Source organism: Lithobates pipiens, unplaced genomic scaffold, assembly GCF_037356315.1.
Source record: "Lithobates pipiens isolate NorthernLeopardFrog02 unplaced genomic scaffold, aLitPip1_a1.2 Scaffold_8, whole genome shotgun sequence".
NCBI lineage: Eukaryota > Metazoa > Chordata > Amphibia > Anura > Ranidae > Lithobates > Lithobates pipiens.
In genome coordinates this window covers 479,467,054-479,494,964 of record NW_027507903.1, presented here as the reverse complement: position 1 = coordinate 479,494,964, position 27,911 = coordinate 479,467,054, and the positions used below count along the sequence as shown (strand labels likewise).

General features: G+C 43.0%; 1 protein-coding gene across 1 annotated transcript; it reads right to left on the bottom strand.

Moving 5' to 3' along the window:
- Window positions 1–291: 291 nt before the first annotated feature.
- LOC143960327 (zinc finger CCCH-type antiviral protein 1-like) lies at window positions 292–27,911 on the bottom strand. Its single transcript, XM_077468792.1, has 13 exons — window positions 27,453–27,911; window positions 26,566–26,701; window positions 21,340–21,709; window positions 16,147–17,058; window positions 14,238–14,300; window positions 13,927–14,050; window positions 13,002–13,164; window positions 12,398–12,518; window positions 10,754–10,850; window positions 10,139–10,241; window positions 9,766–9,896; window positions 5,783–5,937; window positions 292–4,414 (listed from the first exon to the last, which is right to left on the bottom strand). Exons 1-13 carry the CDS (start codon window positions 27,743–27,745, stop codon window positions 4,128–4,130), a joined length of 2,955 nt encoding a protein of 984 aa, XP_077324918.1. The 5' UTR covers window positions 27,746–27,911; the 3' UTR covers window positions 292–4,127.

Sequence of the window (27,911 nt, the reverse complement as noted above, 5' to 3'; positions counted from 1 at the left end):
AAAAGTCCCGGGGGTTGGTTACCCTCCAGTCCCCTTATTCATTTTCCCCTTTCTTTCAAAAAATTTTTAACTGGGATGTGGCACTTTTTCTATTATATATACTTATGTGACCATTAGCCTTTTTCTATATATATCCTCTGTCTATAACTACCTGGAAGTGTTAGAATGACACATTACTAACTGACCTGAAAGTAGTATGAAGCCTATAAAATAAGAAATTGTTTTGGGTCATTGACTGAACAGGTATTAAAGCTACTAGACACAGTCCAATAATTTGAATTTAGGAGACAATTTAAAGTACCAAATGGAAAAATCTTTATTGAACAAACAATATAACATTTCATACATTTAGCTTTCCTCTAATCACGGAGTTGCTACAGTGAATGTAGTGCCAATTAAAATTAGTGATACAGTAATACTAAAGCCGGATGGATCGAAATTCTGTCAGTTCAGCAGGGATCAAACAAATCCATCTATCGGCAGGCTGGTTGGACAGAAGTTGATCTCTTGACCGACTTTTGTACAACTAGCCTCCTGGAAAATCTTTGTTCGATCAGTGCTTCTGGCTATAGCCAGCGGTGCTGATGAGTGCTTTCTCAAGACTCCCCATTGTCAGAATACAATAGCTCCGTGGGAAGGATTCCCCCATCCACTTCCAATGTGTGGATAGAGGAATCAGATGGCTGTGTTACTTTTTTTTGCACAACGGAAAGTGACAAGTGCAAATGTTTAGAGAAAAAAACAAAAACATTGTGGTTGATTTACCAAAAAAAAGTGTCAGGTGTCCGATTTGTCCACCGCAATATCACAGTCCCGCTATAAGTTGCTGATCGCTGTCATTACTAGCAAACAAAGGGCCACATCCAGCCCGCGGACCATAGTTTATAGACCCCTGATATAGAGCATGTAACAGGAGAAGCTGAAACACACCAAATTGGATGGAACACCCAATACAACTGGGGAGACAGGAGGAGAGCCGAGAGTTATGACAAGGAGATCTCACCAGAGTGGGATATAACCATCAGGCAGGAAGCTTAGACCATTAGACTCCACCTATAACTGAAATATGGGTAGACTGGACCTGAAAACTAGACAGGTATCAGCATTCCCATTCAGGAAGTCACTAGGAAAAGGACCCGACCAGCGGAACAAATCATTGTAGTTAATTTTTTATAAATTGTTTTCATATTGCACCAACCTATAACCTGATCAGAAACACCAAAAAAGGAGGGGAAAAAGCCTAAATATTAGCACCGACTCAAGTGAGTCTCGGAGAGCTCTGTGCTGCTTAACGCACTGCATGTATATTTTTCATATTTTTCAGCATCCTGGGAACTTTCCAAGGCCATCACAAAAGGTTTTCATAGACCTGCCAGTTCTCCGAGCACTTGTCTAGTATATACCTGGTCAATGGTTACACTACAATTAGATGGTGATTCTTTACAAGCCAAAAGCTTCATTCATAATATTTTTTTGCATTTGTTTAGTGAATCTGTGTTTTGCCCACACATTCCCATGAAGACAGTAGAAATGTGAACCCCCATTTTATGAAGGGGATATATATCGAATTGTACACCAAGGACCCATAAAGTCCTTGGCTGTTGCATTCTTAATCTGCCCCAAGTTGCCTCTTCTATCCAGCAGCAGGGGATTCTCTAAATCAGGGGTCTCCAAACTTTCTAAAGAAAGGACCAGTTTACTGTCCTTCAGGTTTTGGCGGGTCGGACTGTGCCCAGTGGGAGTAAACAATGCCCACTCTTTGGTATTAGGGGGAGAAATAGTTGGTGTCAGTGGGAGGAATAGTTACCCTGTTTTTGTTGTCAGTGGAGCAAATAGTGCCCCAGAGTTGGTGTCAGTGGCAGGAATTACATCCCATTGTTGGTGTCAGTGGCCGGAACAATGACTCAAGGGCTGGATAAAGGCAAACAAAGGGGCGCAGTTTGAAGACCATGGCTCTAAATTAATGGAGCATGAGCGCTCACAGCAGAAGTTTTTTGTAGGTCGTACTTTAGGTACTCTTTAGAAAAAAACAGTAGTCTTTTATACTTGTACATGGGGCCAGCCATATGTTCTTATATGCAGATTCTGCTGTGTGAGAAACCTCTCAGTTTCCGATGATCACACAGGTAGCAAAAAATAAATAGCTGAGAAGATAAGCCTTCCCCATTCAATCCAGAATCACAAAAAATAGAAATCCCCCTTAAAGTGAATGTGCATTCCCATAAATTAAATATCTTTACAGTGCAGACCCAAACCCCATACATTGTACGAAAGGGGTATAACAAATTATATACCAGTAACCCATCTATCCCATTTCCTTCTTAATCTGCCCCAAGTTTCTTCTTTTGTCCAGCAGCAAGATATGCTCTAAACTGGGGAAAGAGCTCACATAGCAATAACCAAACAAATGGAGTAATTTGTTTCCAAGCCACTGTAAAAACTCTTTGGAAGCTGAAGGAGGTGGTGATCTAAACAGCCACCTTCTGTTATGTGTCAGGCTCATGTATTGGTCCAGCACTGGAAGCCATAAGAAAAAGCTGGCGGCTCATTTAGCTGCAAAATAACTTGAAAACCTGAACACCTTAACAACCAAAGCCTTTTAGCCCTTGTACACACGGTCGGACATTCCTGATGGAAAATGTCCGATCAGACCGTGTTGTCGAATAATCCGACAGTGTGTGGGCTCCATCGGACTGTTTCTGTCAGAATATCCGACGGACCAAGTTTGAGAGCTGGCCTATAAAACTTTCCGACAACATTATCCGATCGGACTTTATCCGATCATGTGTAGAGAATTCCAACTGGACAAAGTGCCACGCATGCTCATATCAAATTCCTAGACCAAAGCTATTGGCTACTAGCCTGAACGTAGTCCCGTCGTAACGAAATAACGTCATCCCGTTCTGAACGATCGGATTTTCCGACAAATTTGTCCGACCGTGTGTATGCAACACAAGTTTCGGACAAAATCCGTCAGACAAAATCAGACGGATTTTGTTGTCGGGAAATGTCCGACCTTGTGTACAAGGGCTTACACTTATGCCACGTACACATGATCGGAAATTCTGCCAGCAAAAGTCAGATAAGAGCTTTTGGTTGGAAAATGCCACCGTGTGTATGCTCCATCAAACTTTTGCTGGTGGAATTCCAGCCAGCAAAAGATTGAGGGCAGGTCCTCAATTTTTTGGTCGGAAAAAGTTTAGATCGGAAATTCCGATCGTCTGTACCAATTCCAACCCGCAAAATTCCTGCGCATGCTCGGAAACAATTTGACGCATGCTCGGAAGCATTGAACTTAATTTTCTCGGCTCGTTGTAGTATTGTATGTCACCACGTTCTTGATGGTTCGAAAGTTCAGCGAACTTTTATGTGACCGTGTGTATGCAAGCCAAGTTGAGCGGAATTCCTTCAGAAAAATTATCCAAGATTTTTCCGACGGAAAATCCACTTGTGTGTACGTGGCATTACATGTTCTGAAGTTCAGGATGGAGTTGACAAAGTCATAGAGTAGAACAGAAAATCCTGTTAACCACGTAAGGACCGCCTCACGCCGATATATGTTGGCAGAATGGCATGCCGCCAGCGGCACACTCGGGTCGCGGTCCTGAGCTCCGTGACCATGGGCGCGGGACCCACGGACCCAATTGCCACCGGTGTCCCGCAATCGGGTCACAGAGCTGAAGAGCGGGGAGAGGTAAGTGTAAACATACCTCTCCCCGTGCTTCCTAGTGGGACTGTCACTGATAGTCTGTTCCTAAACCGAGGAAAAAAAATTATTTTGATATATTTTTGGGGGATATTTATTATAGCAAGTTCTATTTTTGTTTATAGCGCAAAAAATAAAAACCGCAGAGGTGATCAAATACCACCAAAAGAAAGCTCTATTTGTGGGAAAAAAAGGACGCCAATTTTGTTTGGGAGCCAAGTCGTATGACCACGCAAATTGTCAGTTAAAGCGGCACAGTGCCAAATCGCAAAAAGGGGCCTGGTCCCTTCGCTGCAAACTGGTCCAGGGCTTAAGTGGTTAACTTAGAGATGTCTAAAATAACATAAGTGGCCAGGGGCATACACAGTAACATTGGACTGATTTTACTTTGGAACTGGATTGTGAAGATACGGTTCCCCTCTCAGCTAATGACACAGGTAGATTTTTTCTCCTCCTCATACTCCAAGATGTACTCTGGGTAAACCTGGAATTTCTCGAACACCACGAAGATGGACGGAGCATGGGTGTTGTCCACGCAGGAGTCATAACTCTCGGTTTTGTTGTATTTCTGAGGTGGACGTCTCATCTTGGAATCCCCTACAACAAAGTCACCAACCAGCACATGAGCCAAAAACATGGTACGTGTTCCTGCAGGGGTGGGCACAGAATAGTTGTGGGAGTAGGATGCGTTTCTTGCAAAATAACTTCCTGTTGGGAAAAAGTTTACAAGTTATATATGTGTTGCAGTAAAAAAAAAGAAAATTGTATCCCCTCATTTACAGAATAGGAGAGGCTCCTACTGAATTATGAGAACAAAACTTACTAAAGTCTATCTAGAGCAAAACTTCTTTTTTATTTTTGGATGGAGTGGGAAAAGACGAGTGCCACCTTTTATTATCAACAACCCAGCCTCATGCTGAAGTCAGTAAGCTGAACTCACCCCAGCAGTTCTCTTCCTCTCTCCTTGCTCGGCAGCGCTGGCCTCGCTACTTCACACTCCGGTGCCCACTGTGCATGAGTGAGCAGCGCTGCCCTCTGTGATTGGTCCCGAAGTCTTCTAGGACCTGTCCTGTGTCCCAGAAGACTTTGGGAGGGAGGGGAAAGGATAACTTCCACTTTCCGATTGCCGATACCCAAACGGAAGGGACTGCGGGTACCTGTCAAAACTGGGTATCCGCTCACCCCATCCTCCCCAAAAGCTCAATTTCACCATCAGGAGCTGGGAAGGAGGTCTTAAAGCAGAAGTTCCACTTTTGGGTGGAACTCAGCTTTAACATCCCTTAACTACATATACCCAGAAAATGCCTCATCAATGGGACTTTAAAGGCAACCATAGGGGAGAATGTAGAACCGTAGATGGTGTTATATAAAAATGATACAATCTATATTGGTACAATCAATGTAAAAAATGGCCAGAGTATTTTAGTGGCTAATTGGCATGTACATATACTATATAAATCACAGTGCAATATTCGCACGGTTGTTAGTCACCAATTAGATAATTGCCATGATGGTGAAATGGTAATACTCTGAACATTTTTTACATTGTTTGTACTAATAAAGATTGTATAATTTTTTACATAACATTGTCTAAGTTTCTACATTTTCCCATTGATGAGGGTTTTCCCATGTACTGTATATGAAGTTACAGGGTGAGAGGCTGCAACAGGGGCTGATCTGTGTCAGGCATCTGTGAACAGAGCCAAGAACTACACAGGCACTTGGATTAACATTATTGCTCTCTGAGCTGACATTCTAGTCCAGGAAATAGATAGTGACCCTGGGGAATGCCTGAACAAAGATTGTGCCTTCCTTCTGGAGAGAAAATCAGATTATGGCATTGTCAAGGGGCGTACCATAATCTCTGTGAGAGGTAATACATTTCTGATACATAACATCCTGAATGCACTTAATATAAAAAAATCAGTGATGACAAGGTCACTTTAAATTCAGTCTCTCTTTGCCTGAGCCCTTAACAATTGGTTTCATTACAGGGACCTAGTAAGTGTTCTTTTTTTTTTTTTTTACAGAAGAGGTTCTTGTGTTTTCTAAATAAAAACATTTTTTGTGACTGACCTTGTCCATACGCGGTTCCATTAGTGCCGCAGACACGCCAATCAAAGTTGTCCCTGCAAATGGCTTCAACATTGGCTCCGTCCGTTCCGTGGAACAACTGACGTTCATCCACGTTAATACCTGAATTTTTCTTCTTTTTCATCTGATCCTTCTGCCTAAGAAGAAAAAAGCAACAAGGTCTGAGTTACAGAAAATTATATGGGCGGTGCCTACTCATCCTGCACACAGGGGTACCGTTTTTGTGTGTGCGCGCTCATCAATGCCCGGGACCAGGTGGGGCTGCGTTCATGTGAAAGTCAACATTATGGAGGTACCAAGGCTTATAGATGAGCCATACACAGTTCTGTAAAATGTCCCTCTGTAAAACATGCTGTCCCGTGTTACATACCCTGCTCAATGTATGTTTTATTTAGGAGGGACACTGCTGAGCCTGTGCCCTCTCCACTGGTCCAGCTCTCTCCCAGTGACAGAATGGGTCCCACCATATACTAGCATGGACCTCTGGTCTCCACCAGTCTCCACCTCACCCCCAGTGACAGAATGGGGTCCCACTGTGCACTAGCGTGGACCTCATGCATGCACTTCCTTAACTCCTTCTCTCTTCCATACGACTGGTTACATGGGGTCTCTGTACAGCAGGTTTGGTCCCAGTTACTTTTGGGGGAGATGACTGCTAGGGAGAGAGACAGAAAACGGACCCCTTCACTAACGCTTATTGACCGGCTTTTTTTTTCACTTCCCACCAGTTCTTGGTTACTCATGGCAACTGCTCTCATCCTCCAACTCTTCTGCTGAGTTAACCCTTGTAAAGGCCTTGCTTTGATACCCTATATGTGCTTTACAGGCCCTGTTCTTCTGATACGCCATGTACTACCATGCACCTCTTGAATATCTTCAAACCAACCTCAAAAACAGTTCAAAAACTTTACTGAAAACATTTCAGGAGCATTACAACAGTAAGTATATCTCAGTCCAACTTCGAGCTAGCAATTCTGTGACTGCATAGGCGTACCTGTAATGGTGTGAGTCCATCTTGGTAGTTTCCATGACTGGCGAGTTCCCCTGGAGTGGCAGGTGAGGGCTATGTTCTTGTGGTTGACTCAGACCCTCCCATGTGATCACAAAAAATAAACCCTGCAAGCGCAAGAGCCCAAAAAGCCTCTTGAGCCCAGCCCCGCCCTTTATATATAAACTGGGCAGGGAGGCAGGACCCAAAAAAGCCTGGGAAAATGGTGATCAGAACTTAACCCTTCCCTAACCCGAGCAGACTAATCTAGCTTGCTACACAGAACAATCCCTTTGTAGACACCTGCCTACATGTAACTGTATGGTTATTGGTCTGTGTTGCCATTGATATTTTAGTGATTTTTAAAGCATAATTATACCACCCGGGGGAAAAAAGGTTAAATAAAATAGATTAATTTAGGTTTGAGAGTAGCTGGGCTTCTTTAATTTAAATACTGATTAACTTAAAGCGGAGTTCCAGCCATAGTTTTTTTTTTTTAAGACACCAGAGATGTTTATCTTACTCAATGTTACAAAAGCTAAATCTGTGAAAGGTCGCTGTAGTATTGCATATTTTTTTTACAAAACTCACCTTTATATTAGTTTGGCAGAGCACTCCCATCTTAATTGTGGGCATGTGAAGCCCACTAGTGTCTTCTTCCAGGAATAGGTGCTGCTGGTTACCCAGCATGTACCTCTGGATATCGCGCATGCGCATAAGACACAAGGTTCAACGCATGATTGTGTCTCTGGTTGCCATCACAATGATGGCACCGTAAGAAGGTCAACCAAATGTAACCAAATGTAACCTAGACAATAGACGGACGTAATGTAGCCTGGCACACAGATGAAGCTGCTGCTGCGCTGGGCTGAGGTGAGATTTCAAATCTCCCCATCACATTACAATGCTCACAATGTCTTACATGGTCTGAGGTCCTCCTGGAAAATTAAACGTCAAAGTCTAGTAATCCTCTTCTAACAGATTGCCATTCTATTCGCCTCTGCCACCACCGCTGTCTCTATGGACAAAACACTAACAATGGCAATAAGCACCGGATTGCCCTTTTCAAAAATGTGCATTGTGTCATTTCCTGTTTAGAAATAATGTGATGCTAACAGGTGGCAATGCGCACTGACTCCTGGGAATGATGACACACATCTCCCAGGAGCCAAGGCCCCTAGGATATGACATACCTCACAGCGGCGTTAAAAGAAGAAGAAAGGTGCATGTACCCTAGCAACAAGGTAAACAGAGTTAGAAAAAAAAACTCCCGATGTTACATAGTTAGTAAGGTTGAATAAAGACACCAGTCCATCCTGAGTGAGTGTCTACAATTGTCCCTATCCCTTGCACACTCACATTGGTCCCTACCCTCAAGGAGCCCACAATCCAAGGTCCCCATTCATATACTAGGGCCAATTTTGGACAGAATTCAATTAACCTACCTGCATGTCTTTGGCGTGTGGGAAGAAACCAGGGTACCTGGAGGAAACCCATGCAGGCACAGAGAGAACATGCAAACTCCAAGCAAGTAGTGTCGTGGTTGGGATTTGAACCAGTGACCCTTTTTACTGCTAGGTGAGAGTGCTACCCACTGCACCACTGTGCCGCCCCGTGTTGTTATAACTTGGGGGATTGAATTGAAGTGATTCATGGAATTATGAAAATGTGGGTGGAACTCCACTTTAACTGGTTGAAAAAGACTGGTTAAACAGGAAGTGATGTTGGCAGTAAATAAGGGGGAGGCAGTAAATGAGATCACACAGCCATATGTTGGACACACAGATCTGGCGACTGGAAGAAAAGGATCAGCTATGTCTGTGCTCTTTGACCAGCCAAGGACATCTTGATCATCTCAGAAGAATGCACCAACCATCAGAATTGATTGAAATCCCTAATTTGAAACTAACAATTGTTTACTGGGGTAAATAGATAGGGCTGAAAGCTTATGTATTCATATACACAGTGTGACAGTTCAAAGCCCTGCAATTGGTTTGAAAGAGGTACACACAGTGTTCTCAAAGATACAGTTTAAATTGGTTGTATACCTTTAGTTTTAATTTTTACCCTACAGGTAAGCCTATAATAAGGTCAATAGACATCCGCAGTGTGTCTCTGGCCCATTCATCCCCCCCCCGCCCCCTCCTCACAGGCTTTCATTGCCAATGGCTCCAGCTGCTAACACTGCACCCTGTGAGGAGAGGAACACAGACAAGCAAGTATAAGGGGGGTGAGAGGGTGATAAAACTACTAAGCAAGCCAACAGGTATGCCCCCATAGCAGATGGTTTGCCATTGGAGCACACAAAGAAGAGGAGGAGCCAAGAGCGCCTGCGGGGGACCACAGAAGAGGAGGTTTGTGGCCACTCCTTTACCTTCCTTTACCAACGCTGTAACATTCTATGCATAAATAATCCAGTAAATGTACCCCTTTGACACCATATTTTGTTTTAATGGCTACACTTACTTGAAGATTGCTGTACTACTTGGGACATATACAGAACTCAACCAAAGTAAAACATGGTCACGTGGAGTGAAAAGTGGCTGACATATAATAATGCCAATAATAGCTACAGAAGGGGAAATGCAGAATGACATACAAAGTATGCCCATGGTACTTTTTTTTACATTTTTAGGTCATATCTCATACACCCAGGGACCTCAACTGGTTGGTTAATGAGGGTTTTTATATAGTTATTTTCTAACTATCAATGTGAATGTTATCAGTTTATATACAGTATATGTACTGTACATGGGGGCAACCATATTTTTTCATTATATAGGCAAGACTTCTTCCCTGGTAGTGCTGAGTACACACAGTGTTTATTATTATTACTCCTCTCTCTCAGCAATGGTTATCAGTCAGGTGTAACTGACTGAAAAGAAGAGACAGAGACATTATAAGGCAGAGACATTACATCTATAAATGTAAAAACTCAGTCTTCGTTTCACTATTTTGTAGCAAGTAGCCAACATACCACAGGTAGACCTGCCAGAGGGAGGGGTTCTGAACACGCCACAGTTTTTTCACCACATGCCCGGAGACCGTTGTGGTAAACATTTTGACAATGTTTGAGAACTCTCCAGAATTCTCCGGTACAAGGACTTTCTGCAAAGCAAAAATTAGGATGCTTTTAATGTATTGCAAACATACTTTACAAAAGTTACATAAGTGTACCTTTCATTGGTAGATAGTGTCAAACATTTTGTAAACATAAACTAGGTTTAGCCTACCACTATCTGACATCACTGTAGCATGATAATGTGGTTACACAGTATAATTTCCAAAATGTTACATACAAATAGTGTGTCTTTATTAAATGAGTTGTAGAATTGTTTTTTCTGTCATACCTGATACCCGACCTCTGACAAGGACTTCATGCACCAATGCGGTGGGTAATTTACCGTCTTGAGAAGGGGGTTCTGTATTAAATTGTCTGCAGCAGATTTGGTGCTACAATATAAAAACCAAAGAAAAAACTGACCTATTGGTTACTCAACAACAATAACTACTCTATCATCTCAGCACTGGTGATGAAAAATATTTAGTTTGACCAAATTTCCAAAATCGAATGGAAGATCATTTTTCATGTTCATGCTTCTTGTGCCATTTGGTGGGCTGCTAGGAAAGCTATTATCACTCCCAATGGAATGGAAAACACACATACACTCTCCTGCAGTGCAATGTCTCTTTTTCAAGGTGCTATTTTAATACCGTTTCAAACTTATTGGCTGAAAAAAAGGATTTACTAAAAGTAAATAAAACTATACTAAACACTTGAACATTCATTGCAGGCTCCCCATGCCATCAGGTGGCAGAATGTCTATTGGCCCTTCAACGGGCCAAGAGTGACCATTAAAAAATTTCCTGTTCAAAATTCCAGTGAGAAAATTTTGATCTCTGGAAATGTGAATTTCAACACCTCTTAATACACACAGTCAGTTTGATGTTTCTGGCCCTTTTACCTTCCTTTCAACATCTTGACTTTCTCAAAATCCAGGAACTTGGGTCTGCGGCATACTTCCTTCTCAGTCTTATAATAAACATTCCTTTGCCTCATCTCTGGAAGTAAAAAATAAGAAACTTCTAAGCTCAATTACAATGAGGTAATGAACAGAAATGGTGAAGGTTTGAAGGCTGATAGGGGAAGCTTTGCTGAAGCTGGGCAACACATCAGTGGTGAGTGGACTATGAGGAGGAACAGGAACAGGAATACTGTGGCACATTGACCTTGATACACCAAATTGCAAATTCCAAAAGTTTGCACATTTAAAAAAAATTGCTAAACCTCAATTCAAGAAACTTCGTACATGGAATAGTATGACATAAAGTCATGCATGTTCCTCTGATGCATATTTGCTCATGCAGGGATAAGGGGAAATGGAGACACATGTTCTGGTAATAAATGTCTTAATATGGATAACCCCTCACTTTGGAGAGATCTCCTTTACTTTTGTTGTGTCTGTATCAGGAAGTGAAGGTAGATCTCCCCTTCAGTGACACAGACAACAAAACAAACAAAAAACTGTCAGAGTCTTTAAAGATAAAAACATTTTAACATGCAGGAATTTGCTAGCACATTTTTCTGCGCATTATTTTTTCACAACTCCAAATTCACCGATAATGTCTTCAGAGTGCTGAAACTTTGCTGAAAAAAGTTAGCATGCGAAAACAGGTCAAAAAAAGGCCTAGAATTAAGATACCTATACTCATGTTCTTGGCCTACATCAATGGACCTGTGAATATAAATGGCTCTATTAATCTATAGCTATGAGATTTTAATTCAGCAGTCTGTGGGTGACCACACAATTTACTTGTCCCTAATGCGGTGTACACATGATCAAACTATCCGGCGGACTTAGTCTGGCAGACAAACCGCCATAAAGTCCGCTGGACTGTCTGAACGAGCGGACCTGCTTACTATCCGCCGCACTTTTGAAATGAACGGACTTGCCCACACACGGAGGAAAGTCCGTTCATTTTGAGCGCAGCTCCAGGTAGCTAGGGACTAGAGATTGACACGTCGCAGGCCCGTCACCTGGTATGGACTTAAAGGGGAAGCCCTTCTCTTCCCCAAAGCACCCCCCCATGTTGAGGGCACGCGGCCTGGTACGGCTCAGGAGGGGGGGGGGCGCTCGCTCGTCCCCACCCCCTGACCGGCTGGGTTGCATGCTCGGATAAGGGTCTGATATGGACCTAGGAGGAACCCCCATGCCGTTTTTTCAGCATAGGGCTTCCCCTTTAAGTCCATACCAGGTGACAGGGCCAGCGACGTGTCAATCTCGCCGCCGAAGGTGCCGGAGCCGCGTTCAAAATGAACGGACTTTTCTCCGTACGGGAAAAGTCCATTCATTTCAAGAGTACGGTGGACTAGCACACACACGGCCATATTGTCTGCCGGAATGTGAGTCCAGCAGACAAATTTTGAGTCAAAACTAGTTTCTAAGTCCGCCAGACTTTTGGGTAAAAAAAGTCCGCCGGAGCCCACACATAGGCAGATTGCTTTTCCGTCGGATAGTTTGATTGTGTGTACGTGGCATTAGATATTATTTTCTGTTCAACACATGGGTAGATTGTTGTTGCTCTGGTCTAATGAAGTTGGTGCTCACCTTGGCAGTTGATTATGTAATCCTGGCCTCCAGCAGTGAATCGAATGATTCCGGTCGGGTCAGAGAGGTATACGGTCTCCAGGTCTGATGAGCAAATGGAGGAACTCACTTTCTTGATGTTCTAGAACAACAGGCCATCATGGGTTTAATTATGTTTTATTGCATGATCTCAAATTCAGTGAAACATAGAAGTATTTATTTTATAAGGTGAGCTAGAACTGACATAAGATAATTCAGATGCAACTAATTAAACATTGCCTGAAAATGATACTGCAATATTGGTGGATTCTGAAGAGTCAGCTCACCCAGCAACTTCTTATGTTGAACAGGGACTCTGGTTCCCAAATCTTTCTACTATAGTTTTTAGCTTGGTTCCTACAGCCTCTGACTGCCACAATTCAACGTATATGAAAATTTGAGTAGGGAGGGAGCCCCTCATAATATGCATAGAAGATGTGGGATCTCAACAACACAGCCCCTGAGAGATAGAGGAGACTGTCAAGGAATGCAGCATGCCAGAACCAACCTTTATCTGAAATATCAGTTTTGTTTGAACTGAACCTTTATATCTAATAATACAATTTATTCTGGAGACTTCACTTACCATTTGGCCATACTTTGTCCAGGTGCCAAACTCATCCTTCCAGTACCAAATCCACTCAGTGGTTAGTACGTACTCAGAGGGGCTTGTGACAGATGATGGGGTGGTGAGTCTGCGGACATGTCTGTTACCTGCTTTCATGGTTTTGAAATCAACTGACTGGTACCTGCAGTACAAGGCAGGAGGTGGAGATACATCATTTCATTTTCAGGATACTAGACTGAAATTTCAAGGACAGCATGGTATTGCTACAATTACTACTGCAATGGTTATGGAAAGTGTTAACCTTGTAAAGAGCTATGAATTGAATAATGCAGTAGTTGATACATTAAAGGAAAACTAGAATAATTTGGTGTCAATTTAATAAATATTTTTTAGTTAACAACTTTTTAAACCAATGTTGCATATAATTTTGTTTGTAATTTATATAACTTCTTTATATCAAAATTTAAGGAGAAGTATATTGAAAGCTATTTTTGCTACACTTCTCTTATGGGTCACAGGAGTGCATTTTTTTCTGCACTCCTGTGACCTATTTGCAGCCAACAGCGGGCGGCCTTCCAGATGTCCAGACTGGCAGCTGGATCAGCCTCTCAGCCTCTCAGCATTTCACTGAGAGCCTGAGCCAGCCCCTCTGGACGCCTCCACAGCTGAAAGTCACTACTCTCTACTCAGAGTCAGAGCGGGGGGGGGGGGGGGGGGGAACTGAGCAATTAGTGTTTAATTGCTCAGTTCTTGGGGGACAGCTGCCGCTGGGATCAGTGCTGTTGTAGAAATCTAGGTGAGTATGATATCTTTTTTTTGTTTATTTAATATTCCCGTTCCTCTCTGTATACAATATAAAATGGTACATCCTGTAGTTTTGTACAGTTTCAAAGTAAACTGGTATATTCTGCAATTTGTTTCTGTTATGGTGAGCGACACCTACCTGAGCATGTTTGGATCACAATATGCCTTCTCTATACATTCCATATTTGGCAGGTCCTCCCAATCTGTTCTATTGAACTCTTGCCAACGGTACGGTAGGTAGTAGTGCATTTTGGAGCAGCAACCTGTCAGTCAAGAAAAACACTTTTTAGAAACAGTTCAGTTTGTGCACCTACCTGTTAGTAATAAAAAAGAAAAAAGAAAAAAAAAAACACTGGCCGTTAAGATTAGCATTTTTCTTTTTCTTAGTTATGTCTCTGAATTGACTAAGGAGTTTACAATAAATCTCATCAGAATTTAGTGCACGTTTACCTCCAAGCCTGCAGAACTTCCAAATATTAGACAGGCAAATTTCCGGTGCTTTGTCTACCGATGCTAAAATGAAAGGGAACAGAAAAAAAAATCATATGCAGAACTTGTGGTTTTCCACTATTTATTTAACTAAAGTATTAGGATAACTGATATTACATTATAGTAGGTTTAGTTATGACAAGTTTTGTACCTCATTTAGAATAATTGTATCTAATGCCGCGTACACACGTAGCGCACTATCCGACGGACTTAGTCTGGCGGACTTCCCGCCAGACTGTCCGTCCAACTTTCCGAACGGGCTACTTGCCTACACACGGCACTTTTTCAGCGGACTAATACGGCGTACTAAGTCCGCCGTACTATCTGCCGTACTTTTGAAATGAACAGACTCGTCCACACACACGGAGGAAAGTCTGCTCATTTTGAGCGGGTCTCCAGGTAGGCGGGGCCCGCGAAGGAGACGTCGCTGGCCCCGCCACCTGGTATGGACTTAAAGGGGAACCCCAACGCTGAAAAAATTGGCGTGGGGGTTCCCCCCAGGTCCACATTAGACCCTTGTCCGAGCACGCTAACTGGCCGGCCAGGAAAGGGGGGGACGAGCGGGCGGCTCCCCCTTCTGAGCCGTACCAGGCCGCATGCCCTCAACATGGGGGGTGCCTTGGGGAAGGGGGGGCCGCGCGGCCCCCCCACCCCAAAGCACCTTGTCCCCATGTTGATGAGGACAAGGTCCTCTTCCCGATAACCCTGGCCGTTGCTTGTCGGGGTCTGCGGGAGGGGGGCTTATCGGAATCCGGCAGCCCCCTTTAATAAGGGGGCCCCCGGATACCGGCCCCCCACCCTATGTGAATGAGTATGGGGTACAATGTACCCCTACCCATTCACCTGTGAAAAAAAGTACAAAAAAACACAACACAGGGTAAAAATAGTTTATTGCACAGCTCCGGGGGTCTTCCGTCTTTGGGGGTCTTCTCGCCAGATTCCTCCGCTATCTTCTGCTAGCTCTTTTGCTAGCCGAGGAGCCCGGCTTTCTTCCTCGCCGCTGGCCTCTTCTTCCGACTTCGGGGGTCTTGTCCCCCTCTTCGGTTCCTGGACCAAATTAGTACAGGGACTACTTTGAAGTCTCACAGGTATGAATGGTACTCATTGGAAATCATGGGGTACAACTTGTCATGCAACTTTGCAGTCCCAAGTTGCAGGACAAGTCACACAAGTGTGAAAGGGGACTATAATTATATATGTTTTTGAAAAATAAGGATGTGGTTTAGTGGCACTTTAACATAGCCAGCTCTAAAAGAGCCATTGTCACTTTGATCAATCAGGGCAAAGTCAACGTCTGCTGATAGGCCACAACGCAGACTGACAAACAGAGGAAGAAATCTTGCTGAGGTCACCATATATTTTCTCCATAGCACCATCTCCATTAAGTGTCCACTTTTTTCATTAAAGCGGTTGTATACCCCAGACATGAAATCTGAGCAAAGAATATATTTTTATATTGTTTACTTGCTTCTCTCAAAAACACTATGTGTAATTTATCTATGCTGTCTAGTTCCTCTGTAATCATCATAAGTCAAGGGGTGACAGGGTAGGGAGAGCTCCAGTACACACACTGTGATTGACAGCCTCAGCTCTATAAATGTATGCTGATGGTGTGTCCTCCACTCAGCTCTCATTGCTCTTGTACAGTGTATAATTGCAGCTCCCTGGCCCTTGCTTTGTAAGGCTGTGAAAAAAGGTTTTCAAAGACATACAGGACAAATGTTTGCAAATTAACAGGTACAACTTATGTAGGAGAATTTGTTTAATCTCTATGTATCACTTTGAGGCCAGTCACTTCACTGGGCAAGGGTTTACAACCACTTTAAAAATGGCAATTGCTTTTTTATAATTACCAGTCCCCTCTGCTTACCTTTATTAGGTGCTGGCAAAGGGGAAGTGGTGGCTGATAGAGGTTGAGAAGCTGTAGCGTTGGTGGACTTTGGTGGCAGGTTAAAAGCTTTATTTTCACTACTAATTATGGTATATTGGTTGCCACTTGGTCGATTCAATTTTGTCATTAGTTCTACATTGGCATATGGTTTGTTGGAAGGTGCATCAGTTCTGATAGAAGCACTAGATGAACTGGGAGGATTTGATGGACTTGAAGGTGAATTCCGCTGAACAGTAACTGTAGAAGTAACTGGTTTTGGTTGAGCAGTATATAAATTTTCTCTAATAGGTGATGTTTGTAGTGTTGGTGAAGATGTTAGGAAAACTATACTTGGGCCAGTCACTGAAGAGCTTGTCCTTTTAACAAATTCTATAATCTGTTTTTGGTCAGGAATTGATGAACTTTTTGTTGACAATTTCTCTGTTATATTGGAAGTTGCTGACGTTTTTGTTGAAGCATTATAAGTACCAATACTTGTTTCAGCCTTAGGTGAAGCCCTCATAGGAGAGGTTACCAATTTTGATGAAGGTGCTGCTTGAACCTTGGATGCTCCTGCCTCTGTAGGATTCAGTGATCTACCAGATACACTAACTTGTTTTGGTTGAGCAGCATATGAAATTTCTCCAGTAGAATACAATGATGTTTTTGATATTGATGAATGTCCTGGAAAAACATTGCCTGGTCCAGGCAATAAAGAACTCGCCATCTCACCAAGTTCCATACATTGCCTTGTGGTATGGCAAGGTTTTTTTATGTTGTTATCGCTCTTTTCTGAATGTGTGCCATGATCACTATCACTGGAGCTGTCATCATTATCTTCATCTCCAAAAAGTTGACCATTACTGCACTGAGAGGATGGGTGACTGGTAGATTGAAACGGTAAGCAGGGCCCTAAAAAAAAGTGGAAAAAACATACACATTTAAAAAAAAGGGGGGACAGATCTGGTTTTATATCTAAAAAGAAATAGTAAGACCTCATGCACACTGGATGTTTTGGTAACTCTCCTAGATATCTTTCCTCCTGTCAGAGGTGTTTTTGGCATGCTTGACGCTTGAAAACGTGTCATATATTTAGCCACAATTAGTTGTGTCAAGTGCTTGGGCATTGATCCATTTAATTGGCCGGAATAATAATTTACTCTGGCAATTGAAATTAATTAATGTTGAAGCGTTAAACACGCCTAGCATTAACGCACTGGCAGTGGGATTTTTTCTGCCTCTAAAAGGCTCTGCCTAAAAACTCCTCTAAAAGCCTATGTGTGAATGGATACATAGACTAACATACAGGGGTGTTTAGAGACAGGGAAAAAAGTCAGATGCCCTTAAAAGCAGTAGATAAAACGTCCAGTGGGCATGAGGCCTAAAATACACGCAATTATTGCTAAACTCATGTTTATATTGGGTCATGTCATTTATCTAAAATCATATAGTATAATTGATACAGAAAATTTTAGGATGCTTGGTCGGCCATTTGTAAGTAGCCCTGTTGTGGGGGGGTCTAATAAAATACACTGTCTTACTGCACTTAGAGGCACTTCTCTGATTTTTCTTTTGTCTTGGTCAGTCATTTGGCCTCTGGCTTAATAATGTTCTTTGATGTTTCATATCTTGTTGAAAAATGAAAGTTAAAAATTAACAGAAGGTAAATATAAGGAAAGATTTCCATGCTATCTGGATATGCACAGGCTAAGCCCTTGTACACACGGTCAGACATTCCGATGGAAAATGTCCGATCGGACTGTGTTGTCGGATAATCCGACCGTGTGTGGGCTCCATCGGACTGTTTCCGTCAGAATATCCGTCCGACAAAGTTTTAGAGCTGGACTATAAAATTTTCCGACAACATGATCCGATCGGACTTTGTCTGAATGTTTGTAGAGAATTCTGATCGGACAAAGTGCCACGCATGCTCAGATCAAATTCCTTGACCAAAGCTATTGGCTACTAGCCTGAATGTAGTCCCATCGTAACCAAATAACGTTAACACGTTATGAACGATCGGATTTTCCGCCAACTTTGTCCGACCGTGTGTATGCAACACCACTTTCAGACAAAATCCGGTGGACAAAATCCGCCGGATTTGGTTGTCGGGATGTCTGACCGTGTGTACAAGGGCTTACATGTGGCAGGGAAAATTATGCAGTAATTTTTTGCTTGTCCAGATAAGGTTTTGGTATCCTTTTAGAATGTTATATAAACTTGTAAGCAAGTTCTTCCAAGACGTTCTGTGCATTGAGGCCTCATGCACACTGGACGTTTTTGAACGTTTTTAGAAGCATTACCATCCTCTGCAGGTCATTCCATATAAATAGGGGCTCATTAGTGCACTGAGTTGTGGGGGAGGGGGGGTTTCCCAATAGGGTCTGGAACCTATGGACTTATGTGGACTTGTGCTACCATAAGCTAGACCATGTTACGAATTATTGCTACCTCTTGTGGAATTACTGCCTATTATGGACTTTTACCTTGAATCCATATTAACTACTACAATTATGGAATGGGACAAAGTTTGAACTATACTAAGGCAGGTCACATGGCATACAGGGTTCTCTTTCCCTCTTTTTTTCAGTTGTGGGCGGCCCTTAGTGATGGAGAGAGAGCCACTGATGTGATGACATCAGTGCCAACCTTTCCAAGTTCCAACATTACACTATGCAGTATGCTGTGGTGTTCTCCCTGCGAGGGGGTTCTCCCTGCGAGGGGGTTGGGATCACTACAAATAGTGTTTTTACCATTGGCTGACCATGCTCTGAGCTCCCCCTCTCAGGCATTGTGAGTAGTGGTGTGCTTCCTCTTTTTCTTTCAATCTTGCTCCCCCTTGCTTTCATCACGTTATGCCATTGTCCATAAGCAATGAATGCTCTAAGCCCTTGTGCACATGGTCGGACATTCTGACAACCAAATCCGTCGCATTTTGTCCGGCGGATTTTCCGATCGTACTTAACATGATGACGTTATTTCGTTAGGACAGGACTATGTTCAGGCTAGTAGCCAATAGCTTTGGTCTAGGAATTCGATCTGAGCATGCGTGGCACTTTGTCCGATCTGAATTCTCTACACATGATCGGACAAAGTCCGATCGGATCATGTTTTCGGAAAATTTTATAGCCCAGCTTGAAAACTTGGTTCGACAGAAACAGTCCAATGGAGCCCACACACTGTCGGATTATCCGACAACAAGGTCCTATCGGACATTGTCCATCAGAATGTCCGACTGTGTGTACAAGGGCTAATATATGTTCTGTTTTATAGATTATATTTATCAAGATTGTTAAAACCCTTCCTGAAGAAGGAGCTCTAAAGAATCCAAAACATGTTGGTGTATGGTTTTCTGTATCAATCTCACTATCATACTGAGTAGATGAATATACATTCTTTCCTGTTCGTGGCTTTGACCATGTATCCATGTTTTCATGTATTGTATTGATGAAACCTTTTTAATATTTTTAAGATATTTTCTATACTAATAAAATACTTTCTTTATTATTTCGGTGTTTTGTACATTCATCGGAGCCTTTAAAGTCCCATATGTGAGGGGATTTTCTTTTTCCCCGCAAGGGGCAGGTCCAGTCTGCTGCTTTCACAAGATCTTCTTGGTCTTCCAGAATGAATGACGCTGGCCATTCAAAACAGACAGAAGATTGAGGACATCTAGTGGTGGAAAATAATTACTGTGAGGGACAGTGACAAAACAGTTAACTATTGAAGTTAGATGTTAGTTTTATTTTCAAACTTTCTAAGGGACCAGAGTAAAGCTAGCCATAGATAGATTGCAATTTGTCTGGTTCAGCAGGGACCAGCCAACTTTTGAAAATGATCGACTTTACACAAACTGATTTGTTGGAAAATAATTGTTCAATCTGTGCTGCAGCCAATCAGCTGAGGCACTCATCCATGTATTCTGATAAAGGAGGAGTCCCTGCTCACAGAATACAATGACACGGTGGGTAGAATTCCTCCATCCACCTCGTTTGTGTGGATGGAGGAAGCCGTTAAGTTGTTTCAATTGGATCCCTGGCTGATTGGGCATTCAGTACCTGGTTCCGTTTTTTTAAAATTTAGACTTAAAGGCCCTTTTCAGACGCAGCAGATTCTTTTCTGATCAGCATGGGATCAGCTCACAGAAGAGGACGGATACCATTAATTTTTTTTTTTTTGCGGATAAGACCGGGGGTAGATGGGTGATAACAAACACAAGTCCAACTGACAGGCAAACCTGATCAGATCAGTTAAAGAGGAACTTTTTTATCCTATCTGTATTCAATGATTCGCCTTCCAGGACCCAGCACAATGAAAATGTTGTGTCTGTTCCCTGTCCCTTCCAAATACTCAAGCAGTTGAACAGCACAGCTTATAGAAAACATAACTTCAATTGCATCATGGGATCAGAGGATTTTTCATATACATAGGAAGAGCTAATCCTCAGTGAAAACCTGCACATCAAATACATGCAAATTGTGATGTGATCCTATAAATGACAATTTTGGCTCCACCCCCTTCTGCCTCATAATAGGAGTATTGGCTTTATACTGTAATATAATGGGTGTCATCAGGGACATTAGGGAGTCTTGAGAGGCAAAAGTGGGTGGGGCAAAGTATGTATCTAATCCCTTGTACACACGGTCGGACATTCCGACAACAAAATCCGTCGGATTTTGTCTGACGGATTTTGTCCGAAACTTGTGTTGCATACACACGGTCGGACAAAGTTGTCGGAAAATCCGAATGTTCGTAACGTGATGACGTAATATCGTTATGACGGGACTACGTTCAGGCTAGTAGCAAATAGCTTTGGTCTAGGAATTTGATCAGAGCATGCGTGGCACTTTGTCCGATCGTAATTCTCTACAAACGATCGGACCATGTTGTCGGAAAATTTTATAGCCCAGCTCTAAAACTTTGTCGGTCAGATATTCCGATGGAAACAGTCCAATGGAGCCCACACACGGTCGGATTATCCGGCAATACGGTCCGATCGGACATTTTCTGTTGGAATGTCCGTCCGTGTGAAGAGGGGTAACAGGTAAATGCTAGAAATAAATTCAGCTGTATTTTTGGTAGTTTCCAATGAAGATGACCTTTGCTTATGCATTTTCCCATTATAGGCTCAGTTTAAACTGCCTAAGTTTGTGACAGGTTTACTTCAAACACTTATTAACAGGGTACTGGTACCATCAAATTTTCTTTCTCTGTTCTTTCCTTTCAACAAGTCCTGGGAGCCATCTTTTTTTCCACGTCTTGGTCTTCCTCTCCCTCTTCCTTTGCCTCTTGCTGGCCGTTGAGCCTTCCTGGCCTCCTCACAATTAATCTCCTCCTGTAGCTGCTGTCTCTCATTGTGTTTCAGGACACAGAGCATCTGGAAGTTCTGAACAGTCGTCTGGTTCAGCCAGCCACAGGTGAGTATTATTTTCGATGCCAGGAGATTGTGCGATTTCTTACAAAAGCGGTAGTTGCACGCTCCTCGTGTAAAAAATCTGCACATGTGGAGGCGCGTACAATCATCTCCTTTGTCACAGCTGCCTTGCTTGTAATTTGAACAATCCTGCAAGAAAAATTATCACATTGGAACAAGCAGTGCAATTGTATTAAAAAATATTGGACAGGTGCCATTCTTCTATTAACAGATCAAGATAAACTTAATACAACTCTGTATTCATAAATATGTAATTAATTTTTTTCTGATGTTTTTATTGAGATATAAGGAAAATTACAACCATAATATTCCCATGCAGGGGGTATAAGCAGTAGACACGTAGAACTGCATGAAAAACATAAACAGGATGTGCTTAAAGTGGTTGTAAACCCTTACAAACCACTTTGACCTACAGGTAAGCCTAGATTAAGGCTTACCTGTAGGTCCAAGAATTATCTCCTAAACCTACCCGGTTTAGGAGTTATTTACAAAAAGACAGGCACCGCTGTCTATGGCGCATGTGCCGTAGACAGTGACGAGCAGGCACACTGAGCATGCTGCTGCTAATGGCGATATGACGGCAATATGCCGTTAGTGGCGGCTCCCGTGCGCATGCGCGGGAGTGACTTCATCGCTGCTCCGGTGCTGTGAGTGGCAGGAGCAGCGTTACCTGGAAGAAGATTGATGCTCCGTGCTACAGGGGACAGCGGTGACATTGATGGCTCCTGTGTCAGGTAAGTGACACATAATGGGCTACTATGCGATGCATAGTAGTCCATTATGCTTTACCTTTGCAGGGAGTACCCTTGTCATTTTCATCTTATCTCAATATTGTGATATTGGGGGTGTTCAGCTCTATTGATAGATGCATTTTCGTGCAGTGAGTCCATGTCAGACAGACCTTATAGTTAAGGGCCTGGTAGCCCACATTTATTAAAGGTAAAAAAAACAAAACAAAAATCCATCCAGGAATCCCATGCAAATATATATCTACTATATATATTTGTCTGATTCTCACTTCTATTATGTGAGTAGCCATTTGGCTATTTACCTTTGCATAAACTGTTTAATACATGCTTCACTTAGCCTTGTCTCTCCTTTACCTGTCTTTCCAGAGTTTGCTTCAACTCCCAAGGGAGCTGCCACTGGTGCTTTGAACTAACCACTCTCACTTATGTCTGTGACTTTTAGTTCTACAATTATTTTGTATTTATTGCTGCTATCACTGACATATTGCTTGGTTGGTCTTTGTGCCATCTTTTCCTTTTTTTTGTAGAGGAGGTGGTGGACTGACTACTAAACCATCTTCATCCTCCTCATTCTCTAAGACCCTGGCACTAGTGCACGGTCTACTGAGGCTGCCAGAGCGGCTTATTCTGCCTCCTTGTCCATAGCTACTCCTGCCATAGCTCCAGCATCATGCATGGAGGAGTCAGCTGAATTATTTGAACACAGCTTCAGCCACTTGCTTCTTGAGGATGCACAGACTTTACTTGATTCTGATGTTGGTTGTGAGGTAGAGGAAGGGACTAACTTGAGCCTGATGATGAGGTCACCGACACGACTTGGGTGCTGGATAGAGCAGAGGAGGAAAGTGAGGGGGAGAAACAACCCTAACATGGCAGGATGTCCTCTAGTGGCAGGCATCATGGAAGAATAGATAGAAGCCACCCTATGCCATCAGATTGTGGAGCTGTTATCTCAGCTCATTGATTATCAGCTCAGCCCCCATTAGAGGTGCCACCACAGCTGCCAATAAGTGCCCATCAGCTGCCAGTCAGTGCCCACCAAAGTGCCAATCAGTGCCCCTCAATAACACCTGTCAGTTCCCATGTCAGATGCCAATCAGTGCCCATGTCAGATGCCAATGAGTACCTCATCATCAGTGCTGCCTATCAGTGCCATCTATTAGTGCCCAGTGCCCCCTCCAAGGCTAGTCACCATAAAAAAAAGGTCCTTTAATAAAATCTTAAAAAAATCTTTAAGTGTACTGTGTACGGGTGCCAGACACAGCGCACTATGCGTAACATGACCTCTATGCAATCACGTGATTGCATGTAATACGCTTCATTTGCAGGGTTTTGTGAGTCATTGTGGCGCAAAGCACTGCGCCGCAACACTTTTGTCCTGCAGGCATTCCCCTTGCTGTGGGGTTTTCTATTGGCAGGTGGGCAGTGCTTTCCCCCTTCAGCAGTGTCACTTCCGGGTTCCGTGCCAGTGGGAAATCGTAACCCTGATCCCGCAGCTCCATGGATGGAGAAGCCATGCTGCCAAAGGTACTATCTATCTGCCTGTAATGTGATGATCTGACACCCTGTCCGTAGCAGTATCCTGTGACTGGACCAAAAAAATGGAGCACCAGCCGCCACTGCTCAGAGATAAACTCCTAACACCTCAATACCTTAAAATCACCCTCCTCTATGCCTCAGAACCACCTTCTCTCAATCCTTTTATTTACCTCTGGTTGAGGGGATACTGGGTGCTCGAGGAGTGTCAGCACAGGTGCACCTTACTGACATAGGGGCCAATTCACTGATCCATTATAACAAGACTTTATATACATTGCATTTTCAATGGCATATTGTTTTTTATTAAAATATATATTAAGTCAAAAACATTTTTTTAGTTTTAGAGCAAGAAAAGCTACTTATGTGTCATGTTGGAGAAAATGCACTTCCTGCTTCCGAGACACAAGGAAAAGTAAGAAGGGATCTATGCAAAGTGAAGAGAGATCACCTCTTAGATTGACTGGGGCAGATATTCCGTTATACACTACATCTAAAAAATACACAAAAGGTGAGGAAAAAATTGTTTGTGCAAGTAACCAGCAACTTGGAGATACTGACACATTTGATTACCTCTTTTCTAATCTGTTAATCCCTCTGTACAATGTCCTATAAAAATGATGAACCAAAATATCTAGCTAACTGTTGTAGCACCCTCTAGTAGTGTGCCAGAGAGGACAGGTAAATTTAAGCAGCCCCTGGCTGGTTGCTAGGCCTATTTGTTTTCATTCTGGGCTGGGAGTGGCTCAGGTTATGGCTGGGTGACTCACAGATGGTGTCATGAGGACCTCCCATTTCTTTCCAGAGGCTTCTAATGCTTTCTGGAAGGAGAGGTAGGAAGGTAGGTGAGGTAAAGCCACCTGGAGAGTTTGAGGAGCCCTGACCAATCCCCAGTCTGGGTTAACAGGGGCAGGCCTCCTAAAATATCCAAGGTTAGCTCAGAGGGGTTGTCAGGTGAAAGAGCTGGAGTTAAAGGGTGCGGAGTCTGTAGAGGCCTTCGTGGGAGCTCTCCAGTCTGGGGGGGTCACCTTGGGCCTGGGCTCGGGTGCAGTCAAGATCTAGTTATAGGGAAGGGAGATCCACAGAAATAGGACCCTAACCTTCTAAGTCAAATTATCAAAGAACCCCTGGAAATAAAAGTTAAACCTTATGGATACAACCCGAGGGATTATAATCAACATACACCAAACTATTCTTCTTATCAGAACCCATCACAGAACGGCCAAAATTCACATAATGGAGGCTGGCTTACATGTCCGAATTGGGGAAGAGAAGGTAATCAGGGTGGGAGAGGACGGGGTCATCGCCCCTCCTCCACCCCTTCTGAGAGACCATACAACCAGTACCCCAGGGATATGTATGAACCCCTTATGATAGACATGTATCTACATCTAACAGATATTCTCCTCTAAGGGATGACGATCCGGGACATGTTCCCTATCCCTACATGACTCACAACAGAGACTCATATAATGAACAATTACAACCAGGATTTCCCTCCACAAAATGGGTGGGGTTTTCCCAAGGACCAAAGAGGAAGAAAAAGGAGTTCCAAACAAGGAGAGGCACTAGAGGGGGGAGGAGATTATGGCGGAAATAAGAGAAGGACATAAAAGCGAAGGGTATCGTCAATTTAAGTAAAACGGTTCTTACACCAGAGGAAACTTTAGTGTTAGATAAAGGCTCAAAGTTTGTACTACCTAAACAGATGAATTGTTTCAATACTTTCATCGATGTCCATAGATTTATTCGTAAAATCAATTTACAAAGGTACATCTTGTCCAACCCTATTGCTGTCAAAATGGCCATTGAGGTAGGACACATAAAACAACATTCTGGGCTTTCCATTGCCTCCACTTTTAAACCCCCAGGAGCTTTACCTCCCTCAATTAATATTTTTAGGGACCTTGTCCTTAGTGATCTAGAGAAATTGAACTTGAGCAAACCTCCCCCTAACCCAGCCTTTGACATGGCTGGCAAAGGGGGCGGCATAGTTATTTTAGACAAGGCCGATTATCTCCAGGGGATGCCCAGGATCCTTGCTGACTGGGAAAACTATGAGTTGCTCAGAAATAATCCCACTTGTACATACAAAAAGGAATTGATCACTCTTGTTGATAAGGGTGTCAAGGCACGCATTTTGGATAAAAAGGAGAAAGCCCTTTTGATACCAACAGCCCCTCGTATTCCTACGATGTACTATCTGCCTAAAATACACAAAGATATTAATCATCTCCCGAGTCGTCCCACTGTTAGTGGGATTATTTCCATTTCAGCTAGGATCGGAAAGTAGTCAAAAAGGTACCTTCCTATTTAAAAGACACTAAGGACACCATCCAACTTTTAGACAACATCACATGGGATGGTGAGGGTCTATTAGTCATGGCGGACGTTGCATCACTTTACACATGCATATCTCATGAATTAGGTTTTGAAGCGGTCAAATATTTTTTATTCAGGGAGTCTGATATGTTAGACCCCGAAATGAATTTTATCCTTGATTTATTCGCTTTTACTACCACACAAAATAATTTCTGGTTTAACGATCAGTTCTATATATAAGAAAGGGGTATGGCCATGGGAGCTAAATTATCCTATGATCTTTTGTGAACTATTTATTCAGACACACAAGATGACTTACCCTCCTACATCATGGGACAGATTTGGACATTGGTGGCAGTAAGGGAACCTCAGACTCACCTCGGGCAGCAGTTGGTTGTCATTCTGTAACAGCAGAACTTTGATCTCATCCTCACTCAGTCCGCTCAGCCCATTGGCTTTTAACACAGCGCGGTTGTGGTCAGAAAATACATCATGGGAGAATCTGCAGTGATACCTGGAATAGATAAAAACAGTCATTTCTGATTCTGCAGTAGATACGTTTATAGAAAATTATGAAATTTAATTTCTGATTAGCAATACTAAAATATGCAGGAAGTGGCAACCAATGGGGCAACACATCCTGACCTGCACTGTAATTCACACTGAGAAATCTAATTTTGGACAGATTTCAGCAGGCCATTGGACACTTGATTCAAAAGAATTTTAGTTCATGGTCTTTTACAATCTAAGATCCTTGTAAAACCTATTCCAAATCTTATAGCCTCCTTCTCGGATATCACAGAGACTAAACCCAGTTACCATTCTGCTACCCAACTCACCCCTTGTACCTCAGGACTCCTTGTCATTCTCTTCTTATCCCAATAGCTTCAACTTACCTCTCTAACCCAAGTACACCTTTTTATTCTCCTCTGATTGCAAAAACCCTGGCTTTCCCATTGTTACCCCAGTACTCTTTGTTATTCTTTTCTTTTCCTAATATCTCCAACTTACCCCCGCTTACCCTTTTCATGCTCTACTTATCCCAGTAAATCACAATTCTTTTAACTCTTGCCCCAGTACAACTGATGGCCACAATTTTCTTGCCCTACAACCCCCAAACTCAGTTTCCTCTTTCACCAATACTTTGCCACCATCCCCCACATTTTCCTATCTCAGATCCAAGTTCCCTCAGAATTAGCCTTAATACCCCAAAAATGACCCTCCTTTATCTCTTAGAACTTCCTTTACCCACCCCCTTTACCTACCTACACTGTCCTTTCAGGTAGCGGCGGCACAGGTGCAATCTGGGGCACTTCTCTTCCTCCTCCTTTTCCCCATCTGGGTCATTCGGCAGCAGGTATCGAGCACAGATCCTCAGGGGGCTCTGGGCCAGGACTATCTGGGAGCTCTGCGGGAACCTGAGAACCTCATCCTGCAGGATCTGCTCGATTTGCTCCACTGGAAGACCCAGGAGTTCTCCCAACTGATTCCTCTCCAGCCGACCACCGTGTGAGCACAACAGTTTTGTCAGGTAGGCGGTGACTGCGGGGTCCGACATGGTCCCTGATACAGCCTGAAGTCTAAGGTCCTTGTAATAGCCTGATCCCAAGTCCTACTATATGTATACGTTTACTGAAGTGAGGTAAGAAAGCAACAGAGGGCGGTTCATCCACATCACAACTGAGAATAGAAACTAACTGCTCAGCACAGAAAGACAGAGTCAG

Excerpts from the sequence above, each read along its gene's own strand:
- LOC143960327 (XM_077468792.1), bottom strand. The coding sequence starts at position 27,745 with ATGTCGGACCCCGCAGTCACCGCCTACCTGACAAAACTGTTGTGCTCA. Across the intron at positions 13,165-13,926 it reads TGTGATCCAAACATGCTCAG|GTACCAGTCAGTTGATTTCA; the intron begins GTAGGTGTCGCT and ends CTTGTACTGCAG. Across the intron at positions 10,851-12,397 it reads TTACATAATCAACTGCCAAG|AGATGAGGCAAAGGAATGTT; the intron begins GTGAGCACCAAC and ends TTTTACTTCCAG.